At 40.0% G+C, this 17164-nt stretch overlaps 3 protein-coding genes across 5 annotated transcripts; 1 reads left to right on the top strand and 2 right to left on the bottom strand.

Annotated features, from left to right (window-relative positions):
• Window positions 1–266: 266 nt before the first annotated feature.
• rfesd (Rieske (Fe-S) domain containing) lies at window positions 267–5074 on the bottom strand. 3 transcript variants are annotated; one of them, XM_046384420.1, is made up of 4 exons: window positions 4940–5074; window positions 2116–2286; window positions 1089–1123; window positions 267–805 (listed from the first exon to the last, which is right to left on the bottom strand). In XM_046384420.1, the coding sequence occupies exons 2-4, from the start codon at window positions 2270–2272 to the stop codon at window positions 518–520; spliced, it is 480 nt and encodes a 159-aa protein (XP_046240376.1). In that variant the 5' UTR covers window positions 2273–2286; window positions 4940–5074; the 3' UTR covers window positions 267–517. The 3 variants fall into 3 exon arrangements, with proteins under 3 accessions (XP_046240376.1, XP_046240375.1, XP_046240374.1); XM_046384419.1 differs by having other exon boundaries at window positions 4925–5067; XM_046384418.1 differs by lacking the exon at window positions 4940–5074 and adding an exon at window positions 4502–4695.
• On the top strand, window positions 3955–5760 carry nudt2 (nudix (nucleoside diphosphate linked moiety X)-type motif 2). Its single transcript, XM_046384421.1, has 3 exons — window positions 3955–4086; window positions 4708–4834; window positions 4946–5760. Exons 2-3 carry the CDS (start codon window positions 4708–4710, stop codon window positions 5266–5268), a joined length of 450 nt encoding a protein of 149 aa, XP_046240377.1. The 5' UTR covers window positions 3955–4086; the 3' UTR covers window positions 5269–5760.
• A 315-nt stretch (window positions 5761–6075) lies between these two features.
• ube2r2 (ubiquitin-conjugating enzyme E2R 2) lies at window positions 6076–16665 on the bottom strand. The gene is made up of 6 exons (XM_046384417.1): window positions 16050–16665; window positions 15494–15696; window positions 13416–13502; window positions 13183–13280; window positions 12422–12556; window positions 6076–12287 (listed from the first exon to the last, which is right to left on the bottom strand). Exons 2-6 carry the CDS (start codon window positions 15668–15670, stop codon window positions 12002–12004), a joined length of 783 nt encoding a protein of 260 aa, XP_046240373.1. The 5' UTR covers window positions 15671–15696; window positions 16050–16665; the 3' UTR covers window positions 6076–12001.
• Between the last annotated feature and the right edge of the window lie 499 nt (window positions 16666–17164).

The following is a 17164-nucleotide window of genomic DNA, read 5'->3' as shown; positions in this document are numbered from 1 at the left end:
GCTCTCTGATGTTATCTGAGGGAATAAACAGACAATGATATTACAAAAAGTAGCCAGTATTATGGTATGATCTTTATATTTTACATCAACGACTTTCCACTTGAGGACATTATCGATCAGCATAAACCTTTTTATCTTATTGATTCATTCACTGCATGCATAATACATGAGGAGTATTGAAATGCAGAGGGACGCTCCGGCGTGGGCACGCATTTAGATCCCTCTTGCCACTTCCCATTTTGACAATAGACAATCACAAATCAAAATGTATCCATAAAAAGTTTATTTAATAAACTGCAATATATTTCAATATAGGCACATGCACAAGTAACATTGCAATAGCATTGTGATCCAATTTGTTAGTAAAATATGCTCCTATAAAATAGGAGCTCCTAAACTCATTAACAATAAGACCCCCTGCATGTCTGACATCCTTTACTGTCATCATGCAAACCTGCAGGAACTCAGGGGAGGCAAGAAAAGTCCACAGAAACCCTTTCCTCATTCTGCGTTACTGTCACGATGTTTTCTTCTCAGCTGCCTCGGCTTTTTCCCTTTCCACCTTGCCCTTCTCTCCCTGGTAGTAGTCTGACTCAATCCAGCACGCTTCCTCAGAGAGCTTGACATAGACATCCCCGTTGGTCTCGGTGACAGTGTGGATCCGCTGCTTCACGCCCTTGGAGTACCATCTGGGCACAGGTGGCTTTTCCCTGAGGTCGGTGCCCTTGTATAAGCCCTCCCCTTTGGCAAGAGAGATCTTGTACTTGTGTTTTGGGCAAATTATGCACAGCTTGCCGTCAATTTCCTGTTGGTGTGTTGAAAGAAAGCAGGTAAACAACGCCATGTGTAATAAGTGTAGGTCATTTAGGCCTCTCAACATTAGCATAACATTATAATGTGATGCAGGTTTGATATCTTAATCACAGTGTTCTTCTGTGCCCCGGCACAGCAGTTGCCGTTTTTTTAGCGCAGATGGAAAGCATTAATGTGCTCCAGTGCATTAACTTAAATGGCATTTTGGCTTTTTTCTTTTGGGTCATACAAATATGCAACAACTTCTAATCTCTTAACTCAAATGTAAATCTCACCTCAATGTCTCCATTCTGCAGCAATCCCCCAGCATCTGTCAAGAGGGTAGAGGATCAGTGTATTGCAGAATAAGCAAGCAGTTTACATCACACTAATATTTTGCTGACTGGACACACTTTAGAGATAATATATACCAAAATGGATAGCTAGAAATGCTGCCTAGCGGATGGATTCCTCACTAAAGTTGTAGTTTATGTCCACGTCTGTCCACACTCCTAATATTATATGTAGACTTTTAAGGAAACAAGCTGTCTTCATTTAGAGACTATTTTTACAGAGAGGTACAAAGGACTGAAAAAGAGCTTCGTCACAAGGTAAAATGACAGTCGTCTGAAGCTCAGTATCAGCAAAACCAATGAGCTTGTGGTGGACCACTGCTGGATGTCTACTGGTGTGTAATTTCACTGAGGAAAATCAACTCTGTTCCTGAGTTATGCTGTTGAATAATGGACAGAAAAGTGTTTTTGCAGAACATTACAACATCACAGAGAGGCTGACCTTTTGGATCTAAAATGTCCTCACATCATCGTTTTATCCTTTTAAACAGACATTTGCATGAAATTTTGGAACAATAATAATAATAATTCTGAAGTCATAGGCACAAAATGTGTTTTGTGAGGTCACAGTGACATTGACCTTAGTCCACCAGATTGTAATCAGGTCAATGCAGAGTCCAAGTGAACATCTGTGCCAAATTTCAAGAAATTTATTCAAGGACTTCCAGAGAAATTGCATTCACAAGACTGGAACAGGCAACCTGAAAACATAATGCCCCCTGGCCACGGCTTTCACCAGCGCTGAGGCATAACAAAAGTAAGGCAGCTCAGTGTTAAATGTTCCATGACAGTATTTCTGTCTGCAGCAACTTGTTTTTGAATTGGCTCAGTGAAAGTAAACATTTGCCAACTTTGACACAGACAACAATACATATTATATGGATGAAGTCACAACACACACACACACACACACTCCCACTCTCATATCTAGCAGCTGTTTTAGATTCAGCATGACAAGTGCTGTACTCACGATAACAATAAGAGTCCATAGCATAGAGGACTCCCTGGTGGTAAATGACCAGTATATCCCGACCTTCTAATGTTCTGAAAGAGCGCTTTGCTTCGATCAGTTCATCCTTTTTCCCCACAAAATGAGGCCCTCCCGTGGGCTGCTCTTTGTCCTCCATGGCAATGTTAAATGCTGTTTAGAAGGGAAGCAGAAAATATCATTTTAATTTGGGTCATACTCATCATAGGTACATACATCATACACACTGACACAATCAGGAGTTGTTTTTCTTTCCTAAATCATAAGATTGGTTGCATCTACCCTGCAATCTGTGCCAGTCGTGCAGCAAGAAGAGAACTTACAGATTAACTACACATGAAAAGTGTGGCTTTTGGATTTGTTACTGGGATTATTGTGTAGAAGACTCCCATCACAGCTGTCAGCTTAAATTAAGTCCACAACACCTCCAGAGCCTTCGGCTTGAAGAATCCAAGGGAGGACATTTCTTGGCACTGATCAGCTTCCCTTCAGACAAACTCAGGCCTGCAATATTAATGCCTAACATCTATCATCATAACTAGTTTAAGAATAAATCGAACATATGAATCATAATATTCTTTTGCTTGTCTGCGTGTTCCCTAAATGCAAAATTGCAGCCCAGTTAACGTCCTCATGTTTACAGTATGTATGACCCACAAGAAGTGACACAAGTGGGCTGAACACAGTGACATAAAATATAAATGTGACTGTCATCATTGTACAAAAGAACTGGTCATCTCGAGACTTCAGTCCTACATCCATGTGTAATCTCTGTGACAGTCAGTGTATACCAAAAATATCTGCATGCTGGGAAATCTGAGTGTGATTCATGTAAAGCGGAGTGGAATAATGAGCACAGGCGAGTAAGCACAGTAGTAGTAGCTGTTAAAGTCACGTGTCCTGAGGCCTCTGGCTAAACCCCAGAGAAATGCATACTATGAAGGAAGGAGCTACAGAAAAGCAAAATAATAGTTTATGTCAGGAAAACAATACAAAACAAGTGAGCCCTGAGGAACTACAGGCTACAATTCCTTAAAAGTTACATCATGTTTATGTATCCGCTCGGTCTGTCTGTCCCTCTCCCCATATATATATATATATTTAAAATTATAATCAATAAAACATGTCTTTTGGGTGAGCTTTTGTCTTTACCTTGAAATTCAGCAGCGGCGTTTCCTCTGCCAAGCTGGAGAACTGTACTGCTGAAAGCTGAGCTTGCTTAGAAAGGGAGGCTCCATCTCTATTATCTTCAGATATGAGCTGTTTTCAGTTAGCCCTATCTACACTGGGTACATTTCTTATCTGTCTCCCACAGACACAACAGCTATCTGATTATGAAGAAATATGTACATTTATCATAAAACAATTTCTTTAATCTGTCATTGAGATTTCCAACATGGCAAATGCGTCTATTTACATTTAATTATTGAGGCATAGGTGTTATTTTAACCTAATCAGTTTACCCGTTTTGTGTCCCTAAATTATTCAATTTCCTGTCACTATCATCATCTGCAGCTGTAGTAGTAGTAGTAGTGGAAAGTTTTAAGGTACATTTACTTAAGTAGCTACTGTACCTAAACATAATTTTGCAATACTATTGTTGTTTCCATTGTCCGTCGGTACTACAAGTCAAAGAGAAATATTGTACTGCTTTTAACATAACAGTAAAAAATATAATGTGAAGTATAACATATTAATCATATCAGTACAAAATAATAATACACCTAAATATAGGCATTCTGCAAAATGATATAATAATGATGTAATAATATTTTTTTTTTGCTAGTAACAGTAAGTAACGTTACTGTCAAAGTATTTCAACAAAGCGGAACTGTTAGAGTCCGTCTCCACAGACGACCGGACTCATTTCTTGGTGCACCGTTGAGCTTTGCTGTGCTCCCGGCCGACGAGAAACTCCAACACCCAAACACGTCTTGTGATAGCAAATAGACTGTAAGTTTTCTGAGACTTTCGAGTATTAACTAAGTAAGTAGTTTTTAGAAAACTAAAACTGATTTCAGTCACTTTAATTTGTGACAACTGATCTGTGCGAGCAGAGAAGTAACGTTAACAAGCTAGCTAGTCACAATAACACAGGTTTCTTTGCTCTGGTTAGTGACCCACACTATAATGGCAGTGTTGTACATGAGTGTGGAAACGTGTAAAACCTGTCACAGCACAGGCACAAGTTGTAGGGTGCTAATTTTATCTTGGTAGGCTCTAAATGGCTCCTGTCAGAAGTAACATTGCTGTACTTTGTTTTAACTGGCTGGCTCACCAGTAGAGCCGCGTGTTGAACGGAGGGTTGTCTGCAGAATAATCTCTTCATGTAGTAACAAAAATGTGAAAAAAGAAATAACATACATACCATTACACTCTGCAAGTACTTTTCTATGTAACATTATTCTGTAATCCAGGGTAGAGTGGTAATTTGCCATCACAAGTTGAAAGGATCATACTGACTGAGGACTGAATTAACTCCACTGCACACACTGCAGCCTTTATGTTTTCTGTGCATACTGAATCCTAACACAATAACACAACGTTATGCACGCAATTTGTTTGTGTGTCAAGATGGCGCTGCGTGCTTGTGGCTTTATAGTGTTTCGTCGATTGGCCAGTTGTGTCCCTCCACCAGGCAACGTTGAGTACCTTCTCTTGCAGACCTCTTACGGGGAGCACCACTGGACCCCACCCAAAGGTGATTACAAGTTCAAAAATAGTAGTTTTATCGTCTAGTTGATGTTAGGTGTAATGAGCTAAACTCTAAAATGTTCGCTGCGTCACTTACGTCTAAAATGGTCACCATCAGGTCATGTGGATCCTGGCGAGGACGACCTCACCACAGCTCTGAGAGAGACCAAGGAGGAGGCGGGACTGGGGGCAGAGCACCTGCGGGTGATTGACGACTTTGTGCAGACGTTGCACTATGAGGTGCGAGGCAGACCCAAAGAGGTGCTGTACTGGCTGGCCGAGCTGACACACCCGGCGACAGCGGTGACTTTGTCTGACGAACACCAGGACTATCGCTGGGCGCAGCTGGAGGAAGCCTGCACTCTTGCTCAGTACAAAGACCTGCAGGACACACTGAGAGCAGCGCACAGACACTTGGAGGCTCAGCAGAACAAACAGTGATGAGCCAGAATGTGCAACAGGATGATTTTAATAAGGTTCATAACTGTCAAGTGGCATGTGCGACTCTTGGACTTTAATTTTTGTCTGCAATAACTGGGATTGTTTTTGTCAGACTTTAATACTGTTAAATCTGTTTTAAAAAAGTTTGTCTAGCGTACTGCATAATGTAAGGCTGATTATATTCCTTTCTGTTGAAACAAAATGGAGCAGGGAGGAAATGAATCAGTGCTTGAAAATCAGATTACTCAAGTCGCTGCACCAAAACATGGTTGCCTGGGTTTTTGAATCTTTAAAGAAATATGTAATGATATTACACACAAGTGCAAATAAACCAGGACACAAAACATAATAGAGGAGAAATAAAAACAATGGAACAGACACCTTCTTATCGTCCAGTTGAAACTGGGTGGGCCAGTGATAACTGGCTGAACAGAGGTATGTATTTTTTAATATTGTCTATAGTTGGAATAAACCATATTCAGAATAAATATAGCAGGTTTTGTGTACCTAGATATTTCTAAAACCTTATTTTAAAATGTGAAAATATATACAAGGAGAGCTCATGGATTAAATGAAGACAGTATGCAGCACTGGAGAAAAATGACTTTCTCAAGCAAAAAAGTGACTGGATAAAAAATAAAATTGTAAACAGCTGATGCTGCCACAAGGTGGGGACAAAAACAAGAAATCTTTACAACACAGGCGTACATCCGCTGTTGTAGACTGGAAAATGCTGCAGGCTGTAGAAATAACAGCCTTCAGGGGTTTTTCATTTCTCATTGTTAATCAGTGTCCACAAATTAAAAGCCAGCAATGGAGGTCATTTTATTATATTAAAGACAATGGTCAGAAAATTAGAGAGAGACCAGGATTATGCCATAACTCAGGGTCAATGTACACATTATAATAAATGTCAAACAATGAACAGGAGGTTAACAATACTTTTCAGGGAAATTATAATTATGAATTATGTATTATATAGCCCATAGTTTACCAATGAACCCATTCACAAACAGGCAGAATTGCCACATCATGAATTAGATTGTGGACACTTGAGACATGAAGTCTTTATCTTTTGTGGTAAAAACCCCTTTGTGATGTCTGTCCTTGACCAGTGATGTGTTAGTGATGCTGTTCCTGACTAAAATACTGATTTAAGTCATTGAAACCAGTCGACATTGACACCCCTTTTTTATCTAAAGTTTTTATCTTGTTTTCAATATCTGCAGAATATCATTAACAACCTCGACTGAAAGGATGAACTGCAGGTAATTAAAGAAACAAATCTGTTGTTTCCACTCATAAAACGGAGAGGACTTCAATCAACTGCCATATTTCTACAGGGTATTCATTTAAAGAACACACAAGGAACACAGGACAAGGCAGTGAACATGGAACAACGAAGTGGAGGTCAGTGAAAGTGCCCAAAGTCACCAGTGTTTTACCTGAGATATACACAGTTTACTATAAAGCAGCACTTAACATTGAGCAAATGAATACTGAAATACTGCTTTAAGACCCATCAGGACATCACTGAACCTGTAATTAATTTCATGCCTGGTAGAGCATGAAAGCTCCCCCTTCCAATGATAAAAGACTAAACTAATTGTTCTGAACTGAAATTACAGCTCTCCTCATGATTAAACATTTAGTCTGCAACTTGTCAGTTTATAAATCCCTCTTATTATTAGGCAGGGGATATCTTTAACTTATCTATATTCAGTCTGTGTCACTTTAATCGGGGTGACCTTATGGATCACAATATTGAAAAGGTTTGGCCATCAATGGGCCTTAAAGGATCAGTTCTCCAAAGAAAAAGTCACTCCTTCACCACAGTATTTAGCAATACAGGCAGTTTTGTACATTTTGAGATTTCTGCTCTCATGGCTGTACAATGAAAGTGAGTTAATTTTGTTTTGGTGCTCAAAACACTGAAGAATTATATTAAAAAACAGCAACATATGACCCTTTAAACTGATACCATTGGCACCATTTCTTCAGTATAAAATAGTTCAAATAAGAGCTGCCGACAGTGAGGTCTATGGGTTATCAAGAGCAACAGGGACATCATTTTTGGATTTTTTTTGTCCTTCTATAGATGTGTGCAGAACAAGCAAACTGTACTGAAGTGTAGGCTGAAATCTCAGAAACAGATATCTAATAATTAGAGCTGCCAGTATTAATCCTGTTTATAATCTGGTTGATCAAAACAAAATTAGTTGGCAGCCATGTTTATAATCAATTACTCGTTTGTTATTTTTAAAGCAAAAATGTCAAAAATATGTGGTTTTCAGCTTTTTAAATGTAAGGATTTGTAACTTTTCTGTGTCATTAATGATAATAAATGAAGAGTCTTTTGGTTTTGGATTGTTTGACTGGGAAACTTTGATGAGAGCTTTTTCACAATTTTATAGGCTAAATGAATCGTTGATTAACACAAAAATAATTAGAAGATTAATTGTGAGTTACTATATACCACTATGGGTATGTTTTTATGTAATCTGAGTGAGCCAACACTAATCTAATATAGCACATCAATAATAAATGTAGCATGTCGTAGTGACCTCTGGTCAATGGCAAAATAAGGTGAAAACCTTTCAGCAGGCTTCAACGACATACTGTTTTATTTTGAATGATTTTTGAACTTAACCACAAAAACTGAACGCCTCCATTTGCATATCACCTCTAATGTTACCTCAAAAACAAACTTACTCTGTTGTGTGTATTCCATGTGGGCTTAGCAACAGATATCAAAGCTATAATGCAAACAAACCCAACAATGTTTTTTTTTTTTTGTTTTTTTTTTTTTTTTTTTACAATAGAAACTTTATGACTGACATTTGCATCCTCACAAACACAAAATGATGAGGGGGAAAAAATTGACAAAATCAAAGAAGAAACCAACAAGGACAGCATTAACATCAATATGTGTGGACACCTTGTGGTGGCACTGTGGACACGCAGGTCAGTCCATTAAGTGTGTGACCACACTTCAAAAAAATACACACTTGTGCACACACATGCTCACACACAGTTTAAACGAACTAAATGATTTCATTCAGTCTTTTATATGTAATGTGTGTATGGAATAACACCTCAGCATCTCAGACTGTAGACCTTTTTAGTGAGTCATTTCTTAGGTTGAGTTTGGGAATTAAAATCAACCCTCAGAGACGATTGTTGGCTGCTCCCTTCCCTCAAAAGGCCTCCCTAGCTTTCCTCCACCTGCCCTCATAAAAACAAGGCATGCATTTCAGTAAAAAAAAAAGGAGGGGTTTTAAGATCGAAGAGCTCTAAAACTGATCATTTCTATTGGAAGGTCTACACTAAGCCTTGACTCTATCAAAAACAGCAGTGCTGATTCTGATTTCCACATTTATGATTGAAGGCAAGAACTTCTAAGCAATTGGTCGACATTTTGGGAAATGCGATATTTTTGCTTTATTGCTGAGAGTTAGATAAGAAGATTGATACCACTTTCATGTACGTCTCTTAAGTATGAAGCTGATGCCAGCAGCTGTTAGCTTAACTTAGCATAAAGAAAAAACTAGACTGGCTCATGTCATAAGGTGGACTTCAGGAGGTCACTGCTCCCAGCCAAGAAATAGTCTAGCACATAACCCCTTGTAAAAAGACAACCTGTCCTTTTCACATATATTGAAGCAGATTAAACAATATATAACACCATAATTTATGAGCTTTAAAGTTGCTGGGAGGCAGATTTTGCTTCCTCTGGAGAGAGCCAGGCTAGTTTGCTCTTGATCCAGTCTCTGCGGTAAGCTAAGCTAGCCAGCTGCTGGCCGCGGTTTAAGAGGAGGAGTTTGAAATTTTGGTAAATACACTTATTTACTTTCCGGCAAAGAGAGTTAGGTGAGAAGACTGATTACCACTCTCCTCTCTGTTTAATATGAAACTACAGCCAGCAACCACTTATCTTAGTACAGCATAAAGACTACAAACAGGGGCAAACAGCTAACCTGAGAAGTTGGTTCTCCATTTGTTGGCACATAACCCCTATTTTTTTCCACTTTTTGAACAAATGGGTTAATCTGTGAGCTCAAGAGGTGCCAGTTGGCAGATTTTGGTACTGCTAGACAGACATCTCTTTCCCTAGGTTTCAAATCTCTGTGCAAAGCTAAGCTAACAGACTGCTTGCTGTAGTTTCATTTAGTTCATTTAAAAAGCTGACATTTGAGCAGTATTGATCGTCTTGTCAAACACTCCACCACAAAGTAAGAGTATTTCCCAACATATCAAAACTAGTCCTTTAGCACACAAATATAAGACTGGTACATTATGATACTATGATTTTACGTTTTCTCTATACGTTCAGGGATGACCAAAAAATGGGGGAAAACATCAAGAAAAGTTCAGAATCTCTGGCATATATCCACTTCCTATTGTGCCTTGATATAAAATCCATTTCAGTTCAGGAGTGGATTTCCACATCAAGAGAATCAAGTCTTTGTGAGTCTCCTAAGCACAGGCCCGGGAGGAAATGTTTCACTCCTTTGGCTTCAATTTGAAATCCAAAAGGTATCTCTTGAGGAGTTCATTCAAACAGTGTTAAATCCACCATATACATCCATTGCACCATAGTCTTTAAAAATGAAGAGTTGTGGGGCTGTAATTGATTTCCTTGGCATGAAATCCGTCCATTTGAATCAAAGGTTTGCGCAGTGCTCTGTTGTGCTGAAAGGGCCAACAGATTCATACCCGCAACCATAAAACACAGCTCAAAATATGTGGTGTGCTTGAAGACTTACAAGTAATATTAGTCACATTATGCTGTCCAATGTGTTCAAAAGTTTAATACTTAGATGATTTTTTTTTTCCTTATTTTTAATCTGTCAAATCCTCAGCCAATTCCGGCCTTCCAAAACAGCACTAGAACACAGTGCAAACACACTGAATGTTTTCCCAACTGGACAAAGTCCAAAAAGTCATTTGGACAAACTCATTTGTGTGAGAGAAGTCTGCACCAGACCCACAGATACAGAAACAAGAAAACCCTGACACTGTAGTCAAGATGAATAGTAAATGTAACACACACACACACACACACACACACACACACACACACAGTGCTAACAGGCAATCAGTGTCATATTCATTCAAATACTAATGCGCTGTTAAGCTGCAAGTTGATCTTGTCCCTGTTGATAAACAGATTGTGGATGTGATGTAGCATAGTAACACTGTCCAATTTTCCCTAAGTTGTGTTTAAGCTTAAGTTAGAGTCATGGTGCAAAAACATCTATTGCAACATAATATGAGCGTTTTCTTGAAGAGAAAGTTCCTACAGGTGGATTTTGACTTTTTTTTCTTTTTTTGACTTAAGCCTACCAAGAAGCAAACAATATGAGGGACCTTAATCGGGACCAACAACAACACACAGTCACGTGTGAACAGGCTGGTGGTGGGACTGGAGACTTTCAGTTCACTTTCTGTCCTCTAAAAACACCCAGTGATGCAGAAAGTAAGAAATAGGAGGTGGAGGTGAGGAGCAGTTTGTCTGTTGAGTTTCTCATTGACGGGGTTTTTCTCTCTCAGTGAAAGTCTATTGAGGCCCTGAGGTTTTAGGAGGCAGAGAGAGGTGTAGGAGGCGACGAGAGAAAGGGTCTTAACCTTATTCGTCCCCAACCAAATGACACTGCTTTGAGGGATCATGAGGGAGTCACTGTGATGGACAGTACTGAAGGTGGGTCCAAGAGGGTGGAGTCGCAGCAGAGCCTGTTTCTGCAGGTTTAAATTGATTGCATCCTAGTCAAAACAAACAAGCACGAGAGGGACAGAGATATTCTGGGACACACTGATGGACAGTGACAGTACAAGCTGGCCAGCTCATCGATAGGTTAATGAGCCAAACAAGTAAAGTGTCCATTAGCCAGACTGTCTGAGCCTTCCCAGGAAATCCAGGGGACCAGACAAAGTGTCAAGTAACTCAACCAAAGAAGTACTTAAAAAAAAAAAAAACAGTAAGAAGACACACTGGGTAGAGAAGGGGGTGGGGGCGGGAGAGTGTAGGATCTGACATGGACTCGCCAGACGAAGAGCCAGCCATCTACAGTGGGGTTCATTAGACCACCACGTGGACAGTGTGTTTTCATCATTTATCAGAAACTAAGACAATTTGTTTACATTGTGGAATAAAGAGTTTAGAACTGATAAGGGTTTTTCTTTTTATCTTTGGGAGGTAACTGAAATACAAGTATATGGGTTAAAAGATTTCCTAGATGGCTGCCTCACCATGTATTCAGTATACTACTATAACTTGATCACACACTGATCTGCAGAGAAATAGCAGTCGGTTTAAAGAGATGAGAAAGAGGATGGACCCTCGACCTCCCCAATGGGAACATTTAAAAACGTGAAATATAACATTAGAAACACTCTGGGGGTGCTTTCAAACAGTGCTGGAACAATTTCAATTGTCAAAGTCTGCTAAACATCTGACACCAGACTGAGCACAAGCTGTAATTAAGGCAAACGGTGGGAACGTCACATTCTTTTACTAAAACTTTTACTAAAAACCTGTGTAATAGCTTCTGAGAACAATTTTGTCACCAATCATGTTAAGTTTCATAAATGATGAAACATTTTTGGCAGTAGACTTTTGACCCCACTGTAAATGTACACAAACACACACACACACACACACACAGAAAATTGTAAAGTAACACATAAAAGAAGGGAGAAGGAGGGGGAGGGGAGGGGGGTGTCTTCCAGATCATCATGAGTCTTCATTCCCAGAGTCATCCTGGTTGTCATAACATCTGGTGGACGTCCCGATGTCCTCCACGGTGCTGATCCCCCCGGCTTCACCTACAGACTCCATCTCGCTCTCGTCTTCCTCCTCATCCTCCTCCTCCATGTCATCGTCGTAGAGGTCATCATAAAGGAGGTCTGAACTGCTGTCCTGCGAGGGGACCCTGGTCTGGACGCAGTACTCTGCCAATGTGGTCGGCACCTTGACGCCATCGCGCTCAGCCTCTGCTGCTGTTGACATCACCTGTTTTCTGAGGGCCAAGAAGGGAATAAAACCAGAATGAGTGTTTTACGGACTGATTGGCAGAATACTTCCTTGTTGTAAGGGATTCATTGTAAGCACACTGTATATTTGATGAATGAAACACTCAATTTTATGTCTTACCTGATAATCTCTGCATACTCCTTGTCCTTGCCTTTGCTGTCCCTCCATTTGCGAAACATGACAGACGCATCCACATTGGCGGGGGAGAAGGTGTTGGGCTCATTGAGCAGAGAGATCACACTAAGCAGAATAGTCCTGGTGATGAAAGAACAGAGCACAGACAGACAGAAAATGTGGACACTCCAACATCCGATCCCATCGACGCAGGACAGAAAAGCTCTGTAGTAAAGTCCCAGCTCAGGTGGAGGAAGTAGCTCACCTCTTTCCCCTTGTGGCTCACTCAACAAGCTGCACTCAATCTGCCCAGATTGTCAATACAGACTACAGTCCTCCACAAAAGGAGTCTTGCTGACATGTTGAATTCTAAAGAAATTTTGAAAGCTACCCCCCAGCACCATCTTATTATTAAGATGGTAAAATAACAGAACTTCACTGTTAATTTACACTGTTGCTGTTCGAAAAATTGCATTTGAATTATGCCGTGAGTACAATATATCATGAGTATACAGTATTTCCTGAAGTTTCATGTGTACCACTGTACCCTTAGTTTTCTTATCCTATGTTCTATATTCAAGAGGTCCAATTCAGTGGGAGATACTCTGTGTCATTAATAAGAACGATTCTTTAAATAAATTAAGTGTAAAGCAGAACTTAAATGAATAAACAGAAAAGTTATAGAAAAGTTATAAAAAGACAGTATGTTGATAATGTAGGATGAATTCAAATGCATGCAGAGGATGAGGTTGTGTGGCAGAAGTTACCTGACATTCTGGGTGGGGTTCCACCTTTCAGACGGTAGTTCCCCACTCTGAGGGTCATCAACAGGAGGGTGCAGGATGGAGATGCATACATCTCCGTTCTGGAAAGTGTGCAAAATACACTGTATGACATCAGTCACAAAAACATGAGGATAACTATTTAAATGCTAAAGTGGCACGGCAATTGCTACACAGATTGTGCATAAACATTCAAAGATGAATCCAAAATGTTTTACCTCGTAAATGTTGGGGTGCCACATCTTGGTGAGGAAGCGGAAGGTTGGCGGGGAGTACGGGTAGTCGACTGGGAACTTGATGTGAGCCTTGGGGAACAAACAGGGGTCGACAGTCAACATGTTTTACAGACAGCATGACTCCATGCTAACTTTATGTCCTTTGGGCCTGGTGGAGAGACCCCCCTGTGACAACATTCTCTGCCACATCTGCCTGACGATGGGATTGTACGACCGCTTTGAATCCAAATTTCCACCTAGGAAGTGGGTGCAGCAAAGGCTTATGCTCCGTTTGATTTGTACTTGTAAGTCGTTTTCCACATATTTTAATTTACAACTCTTGTGTGTTCTGCCCTTCTTTAACCATCCTTGAGCAAGGTTGTGACACCAGAGAGACGGGAGTTGATATTTTGGAGACTGATGTTGCACACTGAAATGGGGAATAAAAATACTTTATTTATCTAAATAAACAAAATACATAAAAGTTTGTAATCATTGCAAGACACCCTTTTGTAGTGAGACAAGTTAAATTCTTCCTTCATGTTTCCTTAAACAAAAATGAACTGGAAGTGAAGAAAGAGACAATTGTGTTTTGCATGTTTTGTCTCAGAGAGACACCTCAGGTACTGTAAAGGTTAAGGACAGCTGCTTAAAGCTAAACTCTGATTGTAATAAGTTTGATAGGTCAAAAAGTATATAGATCGTGACGTGACAAATTGGATTTTGCTTGTCTCTCATGTCAAACTGCAGTCTTGCATATAAAATAAGCTCTCTCCTGACCGACAAGTCAACTAATATCAATGGTCAACCACAACGTAGCTTTCCTGTACACTTTAACTCGAATTTAAGAAATATCACACATTGAGCCATGACTACACTCACACCCTGAAGTAGTTGACATCTTTGTTATTTAAACAAATTTTAATACAGCAAGAGAGCAAAAAAACATAACAGTTGGTGTTTCTGGTTCTGTGTTTTCTTTCCAAGTATTGCGCAATTATCTACATGAAAGTCTTGTAGGTTTGGGTGTGTGTACTGAACAGCTGCCGCTCAGATAGGACTATCATTTCTCCACAAGTAGTAACCACGCAGGCAGCAGAAGCAAAGTTACATTTAGTTACACAAGTCAATCTTTTTCAACAATCTTTCATTAAATGCAGGTCAGTTTCACCTGCACCAAAACATAGTACTATATACCCCAAAGCAACAAGGTTCAAGTTTTTTTCCTCCATGTTTTTGCCTGCAAAGATTTTCCTTATATGTCCGCTGAGTGTAAGAAAAAGGGGTGTAAAACATTGCACAGATTGCAAAAACCCTCTGAAACAAACTTGTGACTCAAGTCAATTGAAATAAAATTGATCTGACTTGACAACAGATGACACAAGAATGACATTGTAAAAGAAAAACATAAAGTAATCAACATAGGTCAGCTGCTAGAGTAGACCACAGCAACGCTTGCTCTGTATTATTTTTGCATTCCTGGAAGGCCACAGCATCAACTGCATTGCCCCAACTTGAATGTGGGCTCTCACTGTACTGCAATTTCTAGATGTTTCACTGAATAAGTAACATGAAAGAAAAGAAGATGAGTCTCATCGTGCCCTTCTCTCTTACTTCTCTGTGCTAAGGTGCCATTTATATCGGTCTCATAGCTAAAAATAGCTGTCTGAAACACAACCATCATACAGCGAGGGGAGAGGGCTGGACAAGGAGAGTGAATGGACCAAGGAGAAAGACCAAAAAAAATTTAAAAAAATAAAATACATAACTGGCTGCCTGAAAAATTCTTAGACAGTAGAGGTAAGCAATCATAATAGTTAAACTTATTTGATTTAACACGTTGACTTCAAAGACAGTCGCTGACAGTGACTGGGCTGGCTGTTTTCCAACTTGCAAAAATCTCCTGCATATCCTAATTGGGAAGAAAGCATGCCCAGTAGCACAGCTGCACTCCATACACGTATAATTTTCTACAACTAAATTAGCTTCGTGGATGTAGCTAAACATTGTGCCAAATTTTGACTATTCTGAATTTATAATTTAGTCCCTTGCCCTTTTGCTATCAGAAAACTTTGTCCCACCTTAAAGTAGCCTCCCTCATACAGGGTGTTTGGGGGCCCGAAGATGGCCACTTCCCAGTTGTAGAGGTCAGACTCCTCCACCAGAGTGATGCGGAAACCCTCCACAGGCTGCTCCTGCAGAGACTTCAGCTCCATCATCAGGGCCTTCTGGGAACTGGGGGTTGCCTGGTGGGCCATGTTAATCCCACTTCTGACACCAGTGGCTGGGCAAAAGGTGTGAGGATATTGTGCAAAGGAAAGAAAAATGATGGGTTTAATGGTATGGTCAGAATTCTAATGAAAATGTTTCTATGTTTTCTTTTCATGGTTACTTGTGACTGGTGCAGCAAACACAATGTATTAGCACTGTTTGTACTGATAGTGGACTTTCTAGAACAAGCCAGCACAAAAGAAATAGCAAACCTGAATAGATAAGAGTCAGTAAACTGACCATCACATAAAGAAGTCAAACACAAACAGAACATGTGGCCTGCCAAGGTAGCTTATGACAGTGGTTTGGTTTGCAGGCCCTTCATGGGGAGAAAGCAAAATTAATAATAAAAAAAAAAGTGTTTACCTCTCTCCTTGCACTGTAATATGTATTCGTGTCGTTAGAGCAGAAAACTGGAAGGTAAACTCATTGGCTGTCCATGCTGTCCTGGCTATGTCTTGACCAAAAGACAGTGACAGGAGCAGTGGATTTTCTGCTAAAGCCTATGGCTGGTCCTCGTGTTGTGTTTCCGAATTTCTTTGTGTGCCAGTGTTGACAGTTGACATGGAGCTAGTATCAGTGTAAGTCACGGTCTCCTGTGGATCATTCTTGGACTCAAAAGAAGAAACTCGTTCTCCCTGACATCTCTCCGTGTTGCTGGTTCGGTTCGGACTGGTGCTCAGCTGATCCCTGCTTGTTTATGTTTGTTTATCTGCTCTCTGGCAGTCTCAACTTCTCCACACGTCAGCTAAACCCCCACCGAGCAACTTCGTTCAAAAAGGAGCAGCTTTTCTGCTCTGCACCGTCCCCTCGGCACAGTGGCAGTGTACGTGGTAAAAAAATTGGAGCCTACGGTCGCGAAAAAGACAGTAAGTGAGAGGTTTACACTCCAGAATTACAGTGGATTTCATCGATTTTTATTTTCCTCCCATCGGTGCTTCCGGCTATCATTGCGCGTGTGTGCGGAACGTAAAGTACGTACGAGTCTGAACGTGACGTGCGCGCACTCGACATTGAGGAAGAAAAATAAAAATGTACACAAAATCACAAATGTGTCCAAATGTATATTTGATGTCACTACCATTAACCTTAGACATATAAAATTAAGTGTGTTCTTTGAAAAAATATATTTCATATATGTATTTGTAAAAACAATATATTTCTACAAATCTAAAAGGAAAAGTCTCCAGGTTTAGGAGACGTTTGAGGCTGTTACCAACTCTTATGTTTCCTCATTGCACAATATTAAAAGACTGTGGGCAACACAAATGATGTAGACACTAGAGGTTAATCCCAGAAACATAAAGACTGGTAACAGTCTCAAACAATAGGAAACTTTTTGAATTTAGACTACCAGGGCTAGTTCTTTTGAGGCCTTAGCAAAACATGCGGTTTACAAGTAATACTGTGGCACCAAACTGCATACTATAGAATATATTTTTTTAAACTGTGTGATTTTTCCAGTATTATTAGTATATTGT

The sequence above is a fragment of the Scatophagus argus genome, chromosome 3, assembly GCF_020382885.2.
Source record: "Scatophagus argus isolate fScaArg1 chromosome 3, fScaArg1.pri, whole genome shotgun sequence".
Taxonomy (NCBI): domain Eukaryota; kingdom Metazoa; phylum Chordata; class Actinopteri; family Scatophagidae; genus Scatophagus; species Scatophagus argus.
This window is presented reverse-complemented; position numbering and strand designations above follow the sequence as displayed.

Coding starts and splice junctions, on each gene's coding strand:
- rfesd (XM_046384418.1), bottom strand. CDS start 4,571: ATGGCAAATTACCACTCTACCCTGGATTACAGAATAATGTTACATAGA. Junction 1,124..2,115: donor TATGGACTCTTATTGTTATC/GTGAGTACAGCA, acceptor CCCTCTTGACAG/ATGCTGGGGGATTGCTGCAG. Junction 806..1,088: donor TGCAGAATGGAGACATTGAG/GTGAGATTTACA, acceptor ACACACCAACAG/GAAATTGACGGCAAGCTGTG.
- nudt2 (XM_046384421.1), top strand. CDS start 4,708: ATGGCGCTGCGTGCTTGTGGCTTTATAGTGTTTCGTCGATTGGCCAGT. Junction 4,835..4,945: donor CCACTGGACCCCACCCAAAG/GTGATTACAAGT, acceptor GGTCACCATCAG/GTCATGTGGATCCTGGCGAG.
- ube2r2 (XM_046384417.1), bottom strand. CDS start 15,670: ATGGCCCACCAGGCAACCCCCAGTTCCCAGAAGGCCCTGATGATGGAG. Junction 13,503..15,493: donor ATGAGGGAGGCTACTTTAAG/GTGGGACAAAGT, acceptor TTGTTCCCCAAG/GCTCACATCAAGTTCCCAGT. Junction 12,288..12,421: donor GAGTATGCAGAGATTATCAG/GTAAGACATAAA, acceptor CTTGGCCCTCAG/AAAACAGGTGATGTCAACAG.